This window comes from Chiloscyllium plagiosum, chromosome 8, assembly GCF_004010195.1.
Source record: "Chiloscyllium plagiosum isolate BGI_BamShark_2017 chromosome 8, ASM401019v2, whole genome shotgun sequence".
NCBI lineage: Eukaryota > Metazoa > Chordata > Chondrichthyes > Orectolobiformes > Hemiscylliidae > Chiloscyllium > Chiloscyllium plagiosum.
The window spans coordinates 99,647,356-99,668,579 of record NC_057717.1 but is presented as its reverse complement, the minus strand read 5'-3'; the positions used below and the strand labels follow the sequence as shown (position 1 = coordinate 99,668,579).

The 21,224-nt window shown below is 42.4% G+C and overlaps 1 protein-coding gene across 4 annotated transcripts in view; it reads left to right on the top strand.

The window, feature by feature from the left end:
- The window catches only part of LOC122552228, a 93,032-nt gene that overhangs the window by 2,082 nt on the left and 69,726 nt on the right, over window positions 1-21,224 (top strand). For all 4 annotated transcript variants that reach the window (XM_043694881.1, XM_043694882.1, XM_043694883.1 and 1 more), the window contains exon 2: window positions 8,780-8,987. In XM_043694881.1, the coding sequence (XP_043550816.1) occupies window positions 8,780-8,987 (208 nt within the window). The remainder of the gene's footprint in view (window positions 1-8,779; window positions 8,988-21,224) is intronic.

Below are 21,224 nucleotides of genomic sequence, written 5' to 3'. Positions count from 1 at the left end.
TCTGTTCGACTATGACCTGGTTTTGTCTGACTTTAAAATCTATAATCCTTTGGAGCAGCCGTGGCCATTTTTAGAGTTTATCATTTTTGGCTTGCCATAGAGGAAGTGCAGAGTAAGTTCACCAGAAAGGACAACCTAGAAATCTGTGAGGAGAAACTGAGGAGGCTGGGCCCATTTTCTCCAGAAGAGATGTGATCTCAGAGAAACATGCAAAATTCTTGATTGTCTAGAGAAAGAAAATGCAGAGAAAATGGTTCCTGTGTTTGTGAAGTCTAGAACCATGAAACATAGTCTCAGAATAAGGGGAGGCCATTTAACACGGAGATGTGGATGAATTTTTTCACGCAGATGGTGATGAATCTTTGCAAATCTCTACCCCTAAGGATGATCAGTCATTGAAAATATTCAAGACAGAGAGAGTATTCAAGACTGAGAGAGATTTCTAGATATTAATAACATCAAGGAATATAGGAATGGCACAGGGAAATTGCATTAAGGTAGATGATCAGCCGTGATCTAGAATGGTGGAGCAGGTAGAAGGGGCTGAATGGCCTACTCCTGTTCATACATTATTTATGGAGACAAGGGAGAGAAATACCAGGGAGATGCAAAAAGCGAGAGGACTACAGACATTTCAGACATTGAGAGGGGAAATAAAACAGCCAAGGAAATGTGAGTACAGAAGATTTTAATTACTTTTACAAACAACGAATTGCCCTAAATAGATGTTTCCTTCTGCTGTGATACTACACACAAATCAGTCTGCTGTGCTTGTTATGATGTCTTCAGTTAGTCCTGACCTCAATCAGTGGGTGTTGGCACTGAATTCTTAACAATGTCTCAAAAGTGCATTTTGGCTGTATTGCTAATGCATATATTTCACGCAATGCAACTTGCCAGAAGTGCACAAGGTATTTTTCCAGACTCTTTATCACACTCCAAACAAAAAGAAGTACAAGTACAGAACTGGACAATGTAGTAGGAATGGTTGGAGTCCAGGAGACCATTTGGCCCATTGTGTCCATGCTGGCTGTCTTCATTCAATGCACTTCCATTTTTGTTATCAGAGGGAGTGTTCTTGTCCTCTGACACTGGCTGTTGGCATTGTTCATGTCAGCTCTTACAGCTGAGCTGGCAGAAGTGGGGCTTCACAGTTAATCTTAAAATCTAAATTGAGAGCACAAAGCCCTTCTCTCCACTATCATACCCCATTGCTAATAAGCTGTTGGTGACCATTTGGGTGAACAGTAATGATTTCGACTAGGGCCTCTCAAACCATGTATCCAGACTGTCATTTGGGTCGCAAGGCAAGCATCTTGGGGTCGGGATGCTATGAGATAGCAGTGGTTTCCATGTAGCTCCAATTGAAGATCCCTTTAAATCCTCTTTTTGAACAGTGGGTGCTGTTATGTTTTCAGAAGGATCAGGAGGTGGAAGTGTTTAACAGCAGTAGGAACTTTATGTTGTAAAGAGGGGGAGGGATGTTGTGTATTTGTTAATTGTGGTGGACTGTCACTTCAAGAGTCTGCTCACAATGATGTCTTCGGCATTCTGAGTGGGAAACAATCTAACTTATTTTTCCATTTAAAATGGGCAGTGACTTTATTCGGACTCTTGAAGTGAAAATCCACTGTACTTCTAACTGGTGTGTCCTCATTGGAGAAAAGACCTGATTTCATCTCCAATGAAACCAGTGAAGAGGTTTTTAAAATCCTAACGGAGCATTGGAGGTGGAGGGGGCGTTAACATAATGAGAGGCATGGATATGGTGGATAGTTGGTGTCTTTTTTTTTCCAGGGTCAAAATGTCAAAACTGGGGGTGGGGTGGGAGGGGGGTGCATACGTTTAAGGTGAGAGGGGAAACATGCTCGGGAGGTGGTAGAAGCAGAAATTATAGCAATGTTTAAGAAGCATTTAGAGAGACACATGAACAGGCAGAGTATAGAGATACAGACTAAGTACAGACAGATGAGATTAATTGGTCAGCACAGACGTGATGGGCCAAAGGGCCTGTTCCTGTGCTGTTGTACTGTTCTGTATTCTATGTCGTTGCTGGGTACATTGTCCATGATGCGAACTTGGGCTGTGATTTCTCAAGCAATGGCTACTCTTCCTGCTTTGTGCTGTTACTCTCTCATTCCTGTCTTCTTCCTATGCACGGCTACTCAGAACTGCAGGAGTGTTATGGCCAGAAGGACATCACTGAGCTCATTGTGCCTGCACCAGTTCTATTACTGAATGCCAATGTTCCACCTTTTCTCCATATCTCTTGCATGTTATTTTTAACCCAATAATTATCCAATACCCTCTTTATTGCCTCAGTTGAACCATCCTCTACCAATTCCGGGAAATCAACTCCAGAGTTTGACTACTTGCTGAGTGAAAACCATTTTTCTCATATCACATTTGCTTCTTTTACAAATACTTTAAATAGTTCACAGGCAAATAGCCTCAGGCGACTCTCTGTGTGGAGTTTGCACATTCTCCCCGTTTCCTCCGGGTGCTCCGGTTTCCTCCCACAATCCAAAAATGTGCAGGTTAGGTGAATTGGCCATGGTAAATTGCCCGTAGTGTTAGGTGAAGGAGTAAATGTGGGGGAATGGGTCTGGTTGGGTTGTGCTTCAGCGGGTCGGTGTGGACTTGTTGGGCCAAAGGGCCTGTTTCCACACTGTAATCTAATCTAATCTAAATCTACGCCCTCTGATTTGTGCACCTTTTACAAGCAGGAACAACATATCTCTATCTATTCAATCCGTTTATGATTTTGAAAATCCACTGATAATATAATCAGTAGAAGTAGCTAAAGGGACATTGAGGACCAGTAAGGTCTATACCCCTCGCAATCTATATCACCAACTAAGAGATTATACACTGTACTCATCTGATATTGTGGGCCACTTGGGCGAAGCCCAATGTGTGCTTGTTCCATTCAAGAACTTTGATTGTCTTATGTGCAGGTATCTACATAGCTCATAACATATCTTGAGCATAAATGACTTTTGTGGCACAGTGGTAGTGTCCCTAACTCTGAGCAAGGAGACCTGGGTTCAAGTTTCCTTGTTCCAAAGGTTGTGTCATAGCATCTATGTGTAGGAAACATATTTATACCGCAAGTACTAGTGTGGCCAAATTTAATTAAACGCCTAAACAAATAATACAGAGGCTTGAAGTTAGCCTCATTCCCTACCCCAGTGATTACAGCTGTCAACAATGCAAGATTTTGTATTAATAAATATGTTATTGTGTGCAGCAGCTGAAACAATAAGTACAGATGCCTGCTGTGAACTATTGAAAGGATTACTTGAGTTCAGATGGAAATGGATGGAAAGAGAAAGTAAAGCGAAAGAGGAGGGAATATACAGTGTGAAAAGGTATAGAGAAAGAATGAGGGAGAGACGAAGATCAAGAGAGAACAAGTGAGGGAATGAAGAGAAAGCACCAGAGATAAGGAACTTGTCCTCAAGGCTTGACAATTTCCTTCTGTCACCCATTAATCTTTTAAACCATCTTTCTCAAGCCCCAGCTGAGGTCTGCTTGCAAGGCTGGTAAGTGGTAGTCTGGCAGAGATAGTTGCTGGTGAGGCCACGCTGTCAGGGAAAGAGTGGAAGGGGTACAGGTTGGTAAGATTCAGGTAGATGGTCGAGTGTCTGCACCCCACACAGTGCAGGGGTCGAGTGGCTCTCTCCAGCGGCTGTGTTTGGAGGCAGAACTGCATGTGCTCTTGGCATGTCCACAAGAGGGAGCTACTGTGGCATGATATTGCAGTGTGTGGTGAAAAGTCTGGCTTTAGTTTTCCTGCTTTTTGTGCTTCCTCTTGGCTCTCACGCGCAGAAGCCTCGTCCAGGCCATCCTTATGGTTGCAGCTTCTGGAAGATTTTGGGAAGCGTGAAATCGATTGCCTGCTGTACTTGTTGACACCATTTAAAGGTCTAGAGCAAACTTAGTTTACTGCACTTGCAATACTGCCATGGACTGGCCATATTTCACACACATTAGATCCCAGTATGCCTCCGATAAGAGAGCTTTTGGCACAGGAGAATTATTCATAAAACCTCAAGGTGCAAACTACAGAGCAGATGGGATAAATCGAGTTGTAATGGCTAGGCAATACCCCAGCTTTGGGCTTCAGAAGCTTGTGGAATCTGTGTAGGAGCAGGAGAAGGTTAAAAGAGGTAAAGAGTCATAGAATCATACAGCATAGAAACAGACTCTTTGGTCCAACTCGTTCATGCCAACCAGACATCCTGATCTGACCTAGTCTCATTTGCCAACATTTGGCCCATATCCCTTTAAACCCTTTCTATTTGTAAGCCATGCCTTTAAAATGTTGTAATTGTACCTGCCTCTATCACTTTCTCTGGCAGCTCATTTCATAAACGCACCACCATCTGTATGAAAAAGTTACCCTTCGGGTCCTTTTTTAAATCTTTCCCCTTTCATCTTAAACCTATGCCCACTAGTTTTGGACTGCCCCACTCTTTGCCCCTCATGATTTTATAAACCTCTATAAGGTCACTCCTCATCCTTAGATGCCCCAGGAAAATAGCCCCAGCCTATCAGTCTCTCCTTTTAATCCAAACCCTCTAGTCCCAGAAACATTCTTGTAAAGAGGTCCACTGCTTTATGAACCCTAGAGGATAAAAAAACTTAAGTTGGAAGTTAGGAGTAGAATTTCAAGAGAGGTGTCAAAGAAAAGGAAGGAACAAAGAGAGGAGGGAACAGAAATTTAGCATGGCCAATTCACCTAACCTGCACATTTTTGGATTGTGGGGGGAAACCGGAGCACCCGGAGGAAACCCACGCAGACACGGGGAGAATGTGCAAACTCCACACAGAGAGTCGCCAGAGGTGGGAATTGAACCCAGGTTTCTGGCACTGTGAGGCAGCACCGTGGTGGCACAGGGGTCCATATGCCAATGCCGAGGGGATGTCCCATTGTTCCTCGCCTTAGTTTCCATATATACAGCAGCGTGGTCGGAAATTGCTATACTACCTATTTTACAGGATGATATAGAAATTAAAAAAAATCGAGGGGGCAAAAAACATATCAATTCTAGTATGACATTTATGTGGATTGGAGTAGAAAGAAAAATTTCTGCCCTGTGGCTGAAGACATCTCCATACATCTACTAATCCTAATTCTTTGTTCAGATCCATCAATTGTCTAGATCTGGAGATACTCCTGCAGTACTCTTGAGAATCCTATCTATTTCCGGATCCATAATACAATTAAAGTCTCCCCCTATAATTGTATGACGGGCACCAAAAGCCATCAATTTTGAAAAGGCTTCCGTTATAAATTTAAAAGGGTGTGCCGGGGGGCAGTACAAATTTAAAATCCCATATTCCTCTCCATTTATGAGGGCTTTAATCAAAATATATCGTCCAGATTCGTCTTTTATCTGCTTTAGGATTTTGAAAGGGAAATTCTTCCGAACAAGAACAACAACTCCCCTGCTTTTTGAGCTAAAAGAAGAAAAAAAGGCCTGATCAAATCCACCCTGTCGTAATGTCAAGTGTTCTTTATCCGACAGGTGTGTCTCCTGTAGGAGAGCTATATCAACTCTTTCCTTCTTAAGATTTGATAATATTTTCTTCCTTTTGACTGGCGAATTACTCCCCTTGACATTCCAGGTGCACCACTTAATCGACTGATCAACCATAATCATCTGGGCAAATCTGAGACCCCTCGGGAGGGAAACCCTATCCAGAACATCCGAGCATAGAGCATATAAAATTTACAAAAATACAGCCTCTCTAATACACTCACACCAATACAATAAAAAACTATTTCTAAATAAAAAAAAATAAAACGTATCTAAGTGGAGATTTTCCCCCTTGTTCCCAGGGGATGTCACTTCCTCTCCAAAAGTCCATCATATCCTCTCCCAACCAATGCCCCACCCTTGACTCAGGCACTCCTCAATAAAATGAGGAAAATTCAGATATAATACAAAGCTAGAGTTAACAGTGAGCACCCTACCCCACCCATACCAACATCTGGATATATTTGGTAAAGTTAATACCATATATAAACATTTTAACTATAAAATTACAACCTCAACAAATAATAATTAAATATACTAATACAAAATAACAAGGGAGAAACAACCCCGCTCCTAAAGACAAAGGTAAAATTGAATAAGGTAACCACCTCCCCCCACCAACATTAACCAAATCCCCCAGCTTATATATACACACACACATATACAAACATCCCACATATATACATACAATAATAAAAGAAAACAACCCCAAGGGGGGGGAGAAAATCAAATCCCTCTCCCCACCCCCCATGATAATATTAATCAGTAAAGTAAGAAAAAAAAGGGGGGGATATAAATCAAAGCGGGGGGAAAGGAAAACCAACATCCATTATGTCTTACAGTTTATCTAAGAGAGTCCAAGAATTCCTTAGCCTTTTCTGGCGATCTGAAGTTATACACGGATCCTTCATGGTTAAAGCGTAGCGTCGCTGGGTAGCGTAAGGAGTACTGAATATTTAAGTCCCTTAAACGCTTCTTCGCCTCGTCGAATGCCTTCCTCTTTTGGACCAGAGCTGGGGAAAAGTCCTGGAATAACTTGATCTTGGATCCTTTATAGATCATAGCTTGGGGGTCTTTTCCAAGATTTCTAGAGGCTTCTAGGAGTATCTGCCTCTCCTTGTAGCTCTGCAGCCCGAACAGGACCGGGCGTGGGCGCTGGTTCGAGCCGGGCCCGCGTATTGCGACCCGGTAGGCCCATTCTACCCTTACCTGGCCTGATCCAGCTTCCAGATTTAAAAGCTGTGGCAGCTACTGCTGGAGCAATGCTGTAAGCTGGCCTTCCTCTTCCCGTTTGGGAAGGCCCAGCAAACGAATATTTTTTCGGCGATCTTGATTATCGAGGTCATCAATGTAATTCTCTAAGGTCCGGACTCGCTGTTTGAGAGTCCGGACCCAATCCACGGCCGATTGCGCTGTAATTTCGGAGATCGCGGCCTTTAACTCCGCCCCTCCGACTCGGCGCTCGATCTCCTTAATGTCTCGGTCGTGCTTCTGCAGAGTGGCTGAGAGTGAGTCCCATCGACTTCGGGACTCCTCGATAAAAGCATCGATCTTCGCGTCCAGCTTGGAGATCATCTCCACAAGGCTTGTAACTGTAGGTAAATCCCCCGGGGCGGCTGTGGACGCCTCTGCTGCAGCTGGTGAGGGTGGGGGAGGGGTTCCTGCTTGCTGAGAGCTGCGGGCTCCCTTCCCTTTGGTCATTTTTACTAAATATTAGACTGTTTAAATGTAATACTAAGCAACTAATTAAATTAAACAGCTATTATGAATGATTTGGTGAGTGTGATGGGGGTGGGTGACCCACTTTATCCAAGTCTTGGGAAGAGCACTATAGACTCAGACTTGCTGGGTCGCTGCCATCTTGGATCCCCCGGTGATTGCTCTTTAACAGAACCACGTCCCTTTGGGAAAGAACTGGGAATCCCAAAGTTAGGTAATGGGTTCAGTGCAGGCTCTAAAAGTTAGCAATATTAATTCTCTGCTTTACAGTTTCAAGGTACCTCTGCAATTGCTCCTTTTGTAATCTGCATTATGGGGAATCGAAGCACTATGTTTACATTGCTAGAACTGGTTACTTTATTTCTAATGACACAACCTGTGAAGAACTTGCATGTGTATAGCACCATTTTTAATTCAAGAATGCCCAAAGTATGTCACAGCCAATGAAGTACCTTTGAAGTGTAGCTCCTGTTATAATAGAAAACACTTGGTTAGAGACAAAAAAACTGCAGATGCTGGAATCCAAAGTAGATCAGGCAGGAGGCTGGAAGATCACAGCAAGCCAGGCAGCATCAGGAGGTGGAGAAGTTAATGTTTCATATGTAATGCTTCAAGACCTCGAAGGGTTACACCCAAAAAGTCAACTCTCCACCTCCTGATGCTGCCTGGCTTGCTGTAATAGAAAACCTGGCAGCCAATTTGGGCATAATGAGCTCGCACAAGTGTCAACATGATAATGACCAGTTTTTTTTTAAAGAAGTGTTATTGGTTGAGGGATAAATGATGATTTGGACATTGGAGAGAACTTCCCAACAGTTCTTCAAAATAAGCTATTCATCTACCTGAGAAGGCACTCGTGTAACAAAACCTTAAGCAATGGTTGATGAGGAAGGTAAGTTATGCTGGCACATCAAGCAGCAGGTGGTGATGGTGAGGGAGAGCAGCTGGAGAAGGTGAATGGATCTTCGTTCTGGGAAAAGAAGGTGCCTTTGAGGAAAGGAGAACTCATGAGAAGAAGTAGTAGATAACCAATATTGTGAACCATATGCTTCATTTACATTTATCCCTCATTGCTTAACATTAGTTTCCCTTCATGTTTGTAGTGATCTGATGTGAATTGAATAAAGAATCCATACTTCATGATTTTTGGGCTGTCTGTGTGTTCAAATCTCATGCTACACAAGGATGTCATTTCAATGTTTCAGCTGCAAGAGGGCACCTCTGACACTCCCAATGCAGTACTGAGGGAGTATTGCACTATCAGTCTAGATCTGCACTCAAATCATGGAGTGGGATTTGAACCCACAAACTTGTGACTTGGGGTGTGGTACTCCATGAGCCAAAGCTGACAGTCAACTTTGGAAGATTGCTTCCCACACTCCAAGCTGAAGACTGTTTTAAATTCCCTTTGCAACGGATTTGGGATTTCCAATCTGCCTCCTTAGCCCGTGGGCTGTCTGGTATTAACATCAAGCTCATTTGATTAATTGTCTCCTTCTTTTCACATCTTCCAGAGCATTTCGCATCTAAACTGCAAGGCCTTTAACATCCAAAACCAACTGTGCTTTGGCCACTGCAGTTCTTTCTTCATCCCCGGGGCAGAGCAGAGGTTGAACCAGTCATGCTCCAGATGTTTCCCGAGCCAACTAAGGAAGATCGTGGTCTTGCTGGAGTGTGAAGGAGTCCTGGTAGTGAGCAGAAACATCACTCTGGTAGAAGAATGTAAGTGCGACCTCGAAACAGAGCAACCCTTGAAGAACTGACTTCTTGTCTCCTTACCTGATTCGTTCATGTCACTGGCTGATAGAGAGGGAAAAATGCAAATGGGAGTAATTTTGGGAATTCTTTTTTCATTGGTGTCCGTTTTTCACAAGCATGTCCAGCCATCTTACCGTCAATCCTGTCTCCCCGGTGCTTGGGTGGGTGGGGGTAGGTGGGGTGTAAGTATGCCTTTCCCTCTCTCTAACCTCTTTGTCTTCTGGGTCCATGTGCAGCTGCCATTTGGTTGATCTAACTGCAAGCTGGAGAGGAGTGCAACTGGCAGTATAACTCTGGCCTGACTGGTACAAATCACAGAACTGCCCATGGGCTTCCCCCCCCCTCCTTGTGTTGGTGGAGTGTAGAGCAAGTTATGATAATGGAACCTCATAATCAGATGTCACAAATTAACTGGATACTCCCACACTTCTATTCTCCACTTTGATGCTATCTCAAGCCGAGAGGTGTGAGGAGTATTTGAAAAGGATGGTAAGCCAAAAAGGAGCAATAAGTGATAATCAAAAATTTGGATTTTGATAGGAGTCTTAAAATGAATGGAGATGGAGGAGTTTGGAAAGGAGTACAAAGTTTCATTCTGTTTGAGTCAATATTGAGTAAAATGAGAGACAGATGTAGAAGAGACTGGAGTCAGAATTAATAAATGTGTTTCCACGTTAATTGGAACAAAAAGACCAGAGAAGGGCGGATGGCACACTTCGATTTCAGCGAGAGGAGTGGAGAATCCTAATTATGGTTGTGGCATTTGATGTCCTAACAGGGGATTTATTGTTAAGATGCAAGTACTGTGCACAGCCAACTAGCAGATTGTGAGGAGAGCTTTTCTTATCCTGAAGGGATGAATTGGCCTTTTAAAGGCTTGCTGTCGTCAGGAATCTCATGCATAATTCCATGAGGTGAGATCTTTTCAAAATAGGTGATGGTATGGCCTGTTTCTGCCCTGTTTTCTCACAAGGGGGGAATGATTGCAGGGAATAATGAAATAGAACTGTTTGGAATTTTTTGCTCCCATCTAAATGGTGTTTTCAGGAAGATTATCGATCTGACAAATTTTTCTATCAGCACGCGATTTTCATCCACAAGGACAATAATCCTTCTAGTATCACGTTCAAAAACATAACCTTGCTCCCTACACACACTTCTCAATTTTGTCAGAGCAGCAACTTGGACGGTGTTCCTTGTTGGTGCCAGGTTTAGCCAGTCATATGACAAAGGGGCAGAAGAAGGCCATTCAGCCCATTGAGTCTGCTTTGCCATTCAGGGATATCACGACTGATAATCCTCAACTCTCCTTTCTTGCCTTTTCCCCTTAACTGGATTTAAAACTCTATCTCAACCTTCAATGTACTTAATCACCCAGCCTTGTCAGCCCTCTGCAATAAATAATTCCACGGATTCACAACTCCTTGAGTGAAGAAATTCCTCCTCATCTATGTTTTAAATAGGTGACTCCTTACTCTTAGATTATGTCCTCTGATTCTCATCTTTTTTACTTCTCTGGGATACAACATGACTTGGAACAGCTCTGGTACTTGAGCTGTTCTTTGGCTTTAGGTAATGCTGAGCTGAGATGTTAACTAAAAAGACAAGCATTTTACTCTAGGGTGGTTCCCAAATTCCTGCTTCTGCACTCCCTCAAGCTCTTAAATCTGGATGATGCCAGCCTTCTCCCAAAGTATGCAACCCAACAAGGGTTTTCAAATGTTGATGTTGCATCAAAGGAGAATGCTGGTGTATTGGTAAAATCATTGAGTTATTAATCCAGAATGGCAGATGAATGTTCTAGGGACATGGGTTTTAATCCCACTAGGGTTGGAGTTGAAATTTGAGTAAAAAAAAAACTGGAATTAAAACTGGTCTAACACTGATCGTGTAACAATTATTGTACAAGAACCCATCTGCTTTACTAATTAACTTCTCAAGAAATCTGCTGTCCTTACCTAGTCTGACCTATATGTGACACGTGGTTGACTCTTGACTGCCGTCAGCAATGTAGTAGCAAGCCACTCAGTTCAAGGGCAAATAGTGTACTAAATGCCAGTCCTGCCAGCAGTACCCACATCCCATACAAGAGTTAAGGAAAAAAAGCTATATATAAAGTAAAACATACTTATTGGTATCCTTTGCTATTGCAATTTTTGCAAATATAATTTTTCATAGGATGTGAACATCACTGGCTGGACCAATATTTATTGCCCACCCAGATTCCGGCTGAAAAAGGTGTTGATGAGATGCCTTCTTGAACTGCTGCAGCCCATGGGGCATAGAGACACCCAGTGCTGTTAGGACAGGAATTTTAGGATTTTGACCCAGCAACCATGAAGATGATATTATTCCAAGTCAGGGTGTGTGTCTTGGAGGGGAACTTGCAGGTGATAATGTTCCCATGTGTACTGCCTTTGTCCTATTAATGGTTGTGGTCCTCTTGTTTGGAAGCAATGGTCAAAACGAGCTTTGATGAATTTCAACAGTACATCTTATAGATGGTGTACACTACTGCAATGGAGCATCGGTGGATAAAGTACCAATTAAGCGGGTTGCTTTGTCCTTTGAGTTTCTTGAGTATTGTTGGAGCTGCACTCATCCAGATAAGTGGGGAGTATTTCATCACACTCTAGGTTTTGTACTGTGGTTCAGTGTGAAGACACGTTACTGAGTGAGTAGCTGACTTCAGCCACTGTAGCCCTAAGCTTTGGCATTCATTCTGTACCTCTCTCTCCTTTATGACTTTTGGTTGTTTTTCCTCCTGACTCTTTATGTCGCTTGGTGCTACATTTTGTGAAAATCCCTCCTTTGAGGCTTGGGATTCATATCTTCAAAGGCGCTTTGAGTGTAAGTTGTTGTCATCATCTGTTACTTAGCCTTTATTAGTCCAGGCTCCCTGCAACGATCAGGCTGTCCAAACTGTCTAATGTGTTTGACCTTGCAGCTTGTCCTAAAATTCCTGGTTTGATTCTTGACTCTGTGCAAAAGTGGAAATGGGCAAGGAATCACCAGCTTCTTTTATATTCCACCCACCGCAAACTGGAGAGATAAACAGGTTGTTGGTTGCTTTAGACTGTCTTATGATGTCAGTATCTGTCAACTTAATTTTGTAAATCTTGTGCAGCCTTTTTTCATCCTCTCCTGATCATGTTCTTTTGGGTACAAATCCCAAAAGGGTGTCAACTGATCACATCACCCACCTCTATTTGGCTTGTGCCACAGCTACACTGCTCCTAGAAATTTCAAGTTCCTCTTTTGAGGGTTTGGTAAGAAGCAACATTAACTTGTACTTGTGTAGCATGCTGAGCATTGAATTTTTAAAAATTCATTCACAGGATGTGAGTGGCTCTGGCTAGGTCAGCATTTATTGCCTAAGCTCAATTGCCCAGACATTACTGTGGGTATGGGGTCACATAGGCCAGAGGAGGTAAGGATGACAAATTTCCTTACCCAAAGGAATTAGTGAGCTGTATTGTTATTAGGCCAGATTTGACTTCGAGCCATGGAAGGCGGTATTGGGACAGCTCACCTAAAGGTTAGGTTGTGGACAAGAATAAGGCAGATCAGACAGCATGATATAGAAAGGAAATTTCAGACCTTGGAAGTTGAAGGCACGACACAAGTAATGGAGCAGTTAAAATTGTTGTTTTGTTAGTGGCCAGATTTGGAGGAGCTTACAGATCCTGGAGAGTTATAGTTAGTTGCAGAGATAGAGAAGAGCAAGGACATGAGGGGTATTACAACAAGAATGATAATTTAGCAGGATGAGTTTTTGGTTTTAAGTAGTTCAACATTCCATATCTGCTGTGGTTGTGTTATCACTTGGGGATCAAAGATGCCATAGTAATATTCACTTTTACATGCAAGTTTTAAAAAGTCCATGACTATCTCACAGGAAAAGGCTTTTTGGCCCTTGGTGTCCCTGTATGTCATCAAGCACCTATTTATTTTAATCCCATTTTCCAGCACTTCTCATCTTTGACCCAAGAATAATCTAAATTTTACAGAATTGTGATCATTATTCCCAAAATAATCTCCTACTGAAACTTCAAATACCTGGCCAGGCTCATTCCCCAACACCAAGTCCAGTATGGCCCCTTCCCAAGTTGGGCTATTTACATACTGCTGTAGAAAAGCTTCCAGGATGCTCCTTACAAATTCTGTTCCATCTAGACCTCTAACACTAAGTGAATCCCAGTCAATGTTGGAAAATCAAAATCTATCACCACCACCCTGTTGCTCCTCCATATTTCTATAATCTATTACATATTTGTACCTCTATCTCTTGTTCACTGTTGGGAGGCCTGTAGTACGGCCCCAACATTGTTATCGCACCCTTCCCATTTCTGAGCTTTGCCCATATTGCCTCACTCGTTGAGTCCTCCTTAGTGCCCTCCTTCAGCACAGCAGTGATATCCTCTGACCAGTAAAGCAACTCCTCCATCCCTTTTACATCCTTCTCTATCCCACCTGAACATCTGTATCCTGGGATTTGAGTTGCCAAACATGCCCTTCTCTCAACCAAGTCTCAGTAATAGCAATAACATCATATTCCCAGGTACTAATCCAAACCCTAAGTTTATCTGCCTTACCTACTACGCTGTTGTGTTAAAACAAATGCACCTCAGATCACCAGTCCCTTTGCGTTCATCATCTGCTCCCTGCCTACTCTTACCCTTAGTCACAGACTTTATTATCTAGTTTATTACAGGCTTTAGTAACTACATCCTTACTGTCCACTAACCTTCTCACTTGGTTCCCATCCCTGCCACATTAGTTTAAACCCTCCCCAACAGCATTAGCAAAAGCATCCCCAAGGACATTGGTTCCAGTCCATCCCAACTTGTAATAGTCCCACCTCCCCCAGAACTGGTCCCAATGTCCCCAAAATCTGAACCCCACCCTTCTGCCACATCTCTGAAGCCATGCATTCATCCTGCCTATTTCTACTAACTAACATGGGGCACTGGTAGCAATCCTGAGAATACTACCTGAAGTCCTACTTTTAAAACTTGGCTCCTAATGCTCTAAATTCTGCTTGTAGAACCTCATCCTGTTTTTTACCTATATCATTGGTGCCTATATGCACCATAACAACTGGCCGTTCACTCTTCCCCTTCAGAATGTTCTGCAGCCGATCTGAGACATCCCTGACCCATGCACCTGGGAGGCAACAAACTATTCAGGAGTCTCATTTGTGATCACAGAACTGCCTATCTACTCCCCTTAGAATTTAATCTCCTATGACTAAAGCCCTTCCACTTTTCCCCACCTTTCTGTATGGCAGAGCCAGCCATGGTGCCACAATCCTGGCTACTGCTGCCTTCCCCTGGTGAGCCATCTCCCACAATAGTATCCAAAACTGTATGTCTGTTTTGAAGGGAGATGACCACAGGGGATACCTGCACTGCCTTCCTGCTCTTTCTCTACCTGTTGGTCACCTATTCCCTTTCTCCTTCAGCAATCCTAATCTGTAGTGTGACCAATTCACTAAATGTGTGAACAGCCACTGCCCAAAGGCCGACCAGGAAGTTCTCCTGCTGTTGCATGTCTTGGAAGAACTTATAGGTTGATGCTCAGCCTGTGGTGTGTTTTTAAATGCATCTTCCCTGACTGTCAAGTCCTAGGCTGGGACTCAAACCTGGAACTTCTGGCTCAGAGGCAGGGACACTACACTGATCCACAAGGCCTTCACTTTCCTGATCATTAACCAGTAAATTAGAATTTGAAAGTCATAGGTGATTACCATGCAGAAGAGGCAATTCAGTCCATAAGGTCCATGCTGTGAATAACTGTAATAATTCTACTAAGTCCTAAAATGGAGCAGAGCTCAGTCTGAAGACCTCAGTGTCCATGACTCTCAGCCAAACGGAGAGGGAAACGCATTGCTCTAGTTGGAAAGAGCAGTGTTCCTTATGGTGAAACTCTGTGCTATCTTTGCCTGTACCTCACAGGCCTGAGCGAGGTGTGACAACACTGGGGCCATTGTACTTTCAAACACCAAGGCCTATAATGTGAATCAGTGAACATTTAATTGATGAACTTGTAATAAACAAAAAGCAAAGTCATTGTTGACTTCAGCCCAGTGCTAAACGAATTATAGCTCCTGCAGCTGAATTTAGACACTCACCTGAATAATGATTTATCTCTGAAGCCCAATGACAGACTGATAACATGCCTGACTACATATGTCCTGCGCACACAGATACGGGTCCCAGTGGAGATGAGCAATTGGCCTCTCTGCTATTGTTCCTCTGCCAAGCTGCCATTTCGACTCACCTGTTAAAGCCTTGGGAGAAAATGCATCTCCCGCCTCCTGAATAATGGAATATCTCAGGTGCCGGAGTTTGGAGATAGGCCATGATTACAATGCTTGTTCATTTAATGAGATAAAGATGAAGGGCTGGGATTTCTGTACTGTACAAAACCTTGTGTATCTTGGAGATCATGACAATTGCAACAACCTACGTTCAGAAAGCACTTTAATACATTTAAACAGAGACATCTCACAGGAACATTACAAGACAGAGTGTGACACCCCTAAGGTGAGATGAGGTCAGGTGACTGAAAGCTTCAAAGAGTTTCGTTTTAAGGGATGTTTTAAAGGGAGAGAGACATGGAGCTTCGGGAAGGATACTCCCAGAGAACATTAGGCTCTGGGAAGCCAAAAGCCTAGTCATTGATAGTGAAATGATTCAAATTGGCAATGTACGAGAGAGTGAGATTGAAGGGGGGGGGGTAGATATTTGATGGTTGGGAGCTTATGGAGATAGGGAAGGGGCAAAACCTCAGGGATTTGAAAATAGGGATGAGTTTAAAGTCAAGGGATGGCTTGACTTGGGGAGTCAATGTAGACAAGCGCTGCACTGATGGTGGGATAGTCCAGGAATTGGAAAGGCCAGAGTTTGAGACAACCTCTGGTTTACAGGGCAGAGGAGATCAGAGTGTTGGAAAAGCCGAGTGCAGAGGAACAGAGTATAAAAATGCCACTTGATTCTTATTGAGAACCTAACAAAAAATCAACTAGATTCAGTTCAACCTTTAAGAAGCCCTTAAAGCACTTGACTAGTAGGTCACCCAGAAAAAGACTGCAGGAGTTATGAAGGATGGACAATACATCCGATATTTAATGGGTTTTTTGAAATGAGTTATCAATTAGCACACATTAACTAATAGGTGCAAAACCATTGTGCAGAGTTAACCTGACCCATAGGCTTGGGGGCTTGAGAGATAGTGGTGCACTGTACAACCTGTGGATCAAGTCTTGGACACCCCAGATTTTCTGTTATTTTGCAGACCTCCTCGCATTTCTCCTGAGTATTGTTCCAGGAAGTGGGATTTAAGTAGCATTTGTGTTCTGCCTTGTTATTAAAAAGTGTGTGTCTGCTGACGATGGGCAGTTCGCCCAGAAAATGTACGACTAGCAGCCGCATATCAATGAACTGCATTGAAAATGAGCTTGACTAATCTCGCGATGGGAGATGCTATACCTGATAATTCTCAAAACCTTGCTGAGATTCTCCTTGTCTTGTTTTTTCTTGGACAGAAAGGAAGTATTTTTCTTCTTTTTATATAAATTTTGGATCCTTCCTCTTTTGCCTATACAAACTTTGCAATGAAAAATAATGTGTAATGTAGAGTATATGGGGCACTGTGTGCCCATGCTTTGGGGCCACATTGTGATTATGTGCTTTCTAATAAATATGCAAACTACCTGCTTTACTTCCTTGTCCGGTGTTTTTCTTTAGTTTATTTCACTGGGAAATAAAGACTTAAGATAAAAATGACAGACTATATGGTCAGACTTTACAGCTCAGAATGTTTGAGGTGGAACCTCCAACCTAATCTCACTTTCAGTTCTGAAGTCTCATGCTAGACTCAGTACTAACTCTGTCTGTCTGTCTTGCTCTCTCTCTCTCTCTGTCCACAGATGCTGCCAGACCTGTGGAGTTTATTTGGCATTCTACTTGTTTCATTTTGAATGTCCATCCATAGCTTTGTAGACTTCAGAGCTGGAGGCAGACAAATGCCAGAGCACTTTTTTTAAAAACTGAGCCATTTGAAGTGGGTGTTGAAGGGTGTGGAGGGGGTTGGTTGAAGGTTCAGAAAGAACAAATAGGAACTGTGGTAGGATGGAGGACAGGGGCGATGGAATAACAAATAATTTCCTGAAGCAACAGCCCAAAGAGTTTGGAAATAAAATGTAGTGAAGAAAGAAAGGTTGTGTCCAAGGGAGGTATGAATAGCTATATAAAAAACATCTGAATGCAATATGAGCTAAAGAGATTGAGATACATGTATTTGAATGATGTGTATATTTTATATAGACAATACTATAAATCTGAATAAAACTTCTACCTGGCAACAACTTGCTTTCATTGGAGTAAAATGTTAAGTACTATCAACCAGTATTTGAATTCTCAACCTGAATGGGTTCTTCTGTTCTCCATATAAGTGGAGGCCAGATGTGAGTTTCTTTTAAGCAGTACTTAAGAATATGCACATAATCAGGCAGTAGAACCCTCAGCTCTGAGATGCACTCCCTCTGACCTTCTAGCAGAGTCCTTAACACATGACTAAGGTAATAGCTGTATTACAGCAGAACTCAGAGGCTCATCTGCATATTCATTAAATCATACCTCTACATGACTTTCTATAGAAAATCGAAACCACCAAAGTTCTGAATAGATTCCTGAAGTGGGTTAGGTTTCAGTGAGTCCTGAGTCCTTTGGAAGTTTGAAGTTGCAACAGCAACCTGCATAAAGGATTTTGTACCAGAGTGAAGCATCACAAGGTGCTTCATGGGAGTGTAATCAAATGAAATTTTACACCAAGCCCCCGAGGAGACACTAGTTGAGGCAGCTAAAATTCTTGATGCAAAAGAGATAGGCTTCCTGAACCAGGGGTCAGAGTCTAAGGGTATGGTATAGGCCATTTACGACAGATGAGGGGAAATTTCTTCAACCAGTGAGTGGTGAGTCTGTGGTATTTTCTGCCACAGAAAGCAATTGAGGACAATACGCTGAATGTTAGAGTTAGGGGATTACAAGGAAGGGGGAGAAAGTGGGAAATAGGTTATTGAGTTTGATCAGCTATGATCACATTTGAATGATGGAGCAGGCTTCAATGGCCACTCTTGTTCTTGTTTTCTACATTTGTGTAGAGGGAGGGCCTGAGAGGTGGAGAGTTTATGGAGGATTCCAAATGTTAGTGCCAAGGCAGCTAAAATTAAAGCCAGTAATGATGGATTGTTTGACATTCAGGATGTGCAAGAGGTCAAAATTGAAGGAGTCCAGTGATCTTAGAAGGTTGGGTGGGAGAAGTTACAGGAAGAAGGATTAACAGCTAGAATATTGTATAAATATGTTCCTGAAAATGATGTAGTTGAAAGTCATTATTTAAAATGAAATGGCCTTGTTAGCTTTGTGGTCAATTAGAAGCACCTTGTCAGTGACATTTATGGCACTGAAAATATCAAAAACAATTCTCTTGCACATAGTCATAGAGTATTAAAGTATGGAAAGAAGTCATTTGGCCCATGTCAGCACTGATCATCAAGATCTGACCAACTCCCTTTTTCAGCCTGTGGCCCATATCCTTATAGGCAATGCGTTTCAAGTATTTATCTAAATAGTTGAGTGTATGATAGGATTTGGCTCCACCACCCTTTCAGGCTGCTAGTTTCAGACATCTACCACCCTCTGAGTGAAACAAATTCTGGCTTAAATCCCTTCTAAACCTCCTGCCCTTTTACCTTAAAATCTATGCCCCTGGTTATTGATACATGTATGAAGGGGGAAAAAAGATTCTTCCTTTCTATGCACTTCCATTTTGTACACATCTGTAGTGCCTTTTATGATCTTAAAATGTTTCAAAGTTTTTCAACCAAGCAAGTACATTCTGAAGTTCAGTCACTGTTGAATAGTGTTTTCAGGAAAATTGGACCTGAAGAAGCAAAAAGCCTAAATTCAAAAGATTGATTTGAAATGATGAATTAGCAATTGTCATTTTTCGGCTAGCCGGATACTTATGGTAAAAGAGACTTTTAAAGATGTTGAGAATGTGGTTAGATGCTAAACAGGAGGAGAGGTGGCTGAATCTGTGGTTATGTACATATTTACATCTTGCAGGACTGCTGTCAATTGCATTACTGTCTTGTAACAGACTCCAACCTTGTTGAGAAAAACAAAAGCGTTGGAAATATTCAGACGGTCAGGCAGCATCTGTGGGGAGAGAAACTGGCCTGGCATTTCAGAGTCATGACCTCCCATCAGAACTGTGAAATGTTAGAAATATAACAGCCTTCAAGAAAAAAGTGGGGCTTGGAGAACAGAATTGGTGGGGGTGGGGAGGAGTATTTCCTGTGATAAACAGAAAGGCAGGATAATTAATTGACATAAAGGATGATGGTGTGAAGCCAAAAGAACGGTTAAGGGGACAATAGATATATCTGCAGGAGGTGTAAATGGAAAAAATAGAATTATTAACAGGAATTGGGAGGTAATGGCATAACTGCTAGATTGTTAATCCAGACAGCTAGGCAATGTTCTGCAGTCCTGGGTTCAAACCTCCACCATGGCAGATTGTGGAATTTGAATTCAATAAAAATCTGGAATTGAGAGTCTAATGATAACCATGAAGTGATTGTTGGAATAAAACCCAACTGGTTCTCTAATGCTATACAGGAAAGGAAACTGCCATCTTTACCTGGTATGGCCTACATGGGATTTCAGACCCAGAAAAATTTTGTTGACTCTTAGTTGCCTTCTGGGCAATTAGGGATAGGCACTAGATGCTGCCCTAACCAGCAATGTTCATGTCTCATGAATGATATAAATAAAAATTGCTAACCAAAATTTAGAGGTCATGATTTGAAATTGTTGAATTCCCTACTTCGTTTGGAAGGCTGTAAGTCTATAGATCTCAGCCTTGGGGTTGGTAATTATTTAACGAAGTGTGATCTTTAAAAACTTATCAAAGATTATCCAGCGCTCCTTGAATGACTTCCCTTTTGCAGATTGTGTAGAATCCAACTTGATATAGCTAATGGTATATGCACAACCTGTGAATACAGTCATGATACTACAGTTTGGTCCAACTGATTCTGGAGTCATCCAGTCAGTCTCATCCCTGCAGGTTTATTTTCTCCAAGTACCCATCCAATTTGCTTTAAAGTTAACATTGATTATGTCTGCATCTACCATCCTCATGGGCAATGCTTTCTGTGAGGAAGTGAGGACTGCAGATGCTGGAGATCAGAGGTTAAAAATGTGTTGCTGGAAAAGCGCAGCAGGTCAGGCAATCAAAGGAACAGGAATTCCTGAAGAAGGGCTTATGCCCGAAACGTCGATTCTCCTGTTCCTTTGATGCTGTCTGACCTGCTGCGCTTATCCAGCAACACATTTTTAATGCTTTCTGTGAGGTTACTACCCAGTGTAAAAAATGTTTCTCCTTTGCATTCCCTGCCAGAATCTTAAACCTATGTCCCCCTTGCCCTTTATCCAGGATTACGTAGGAAGCATAGCAGAAACAGGTGATTCCACTCAACCTGACCATGCTGGTTTCATGCTGCCCTGTTCCCTGGATGCTGCCTGACCTGCTGCGCTTTTCCAGCAACACATTTTCAGCTACATGTCTCTAGATCCCCTTTGGTGTATCTATACCCTTTGTGTCTCCATTGTGTCAAGTTCCACATTCTCACAACTGTGGCTTTCTTCTTAACTCCCAATTGGATTTCCTGGTGATCATCTCATTTTGATAGACTTTAGTTCTGTTCTTCCAAATTATGTGAATGATTAACCTAATGTTTCTGTCTGAAGGTTAACTCCCACACGAGAAATTTCACTCATTCACAACTGAGAAACTCAGCATTCTCAGCTGCCAATAAATTGGGTCCCTTATCTCTTGCACACACCCACACACACCTGGCCATTCATAACAGTCATAAAAGCATCCTTCTGCCTTGCAATTCTCCTACTGACTTTTCATTCATGCCTTCAGAGTCAGCTAACCCTTCTGAGACGCAATTATGACATTTCAACAATTATGGTCATTTTCTTCACTTCTTCTATCCCTCCCTCGAAATAGCAGGGACCAGTTTAAAATGTAATTATTTCATCACAAAGCTTCTGTTTGTGCTCTTTTCTGCCAAGTCTCTAAAACTTCTCCTTAAATGTTCTCAGCTTCACACCAATCCTC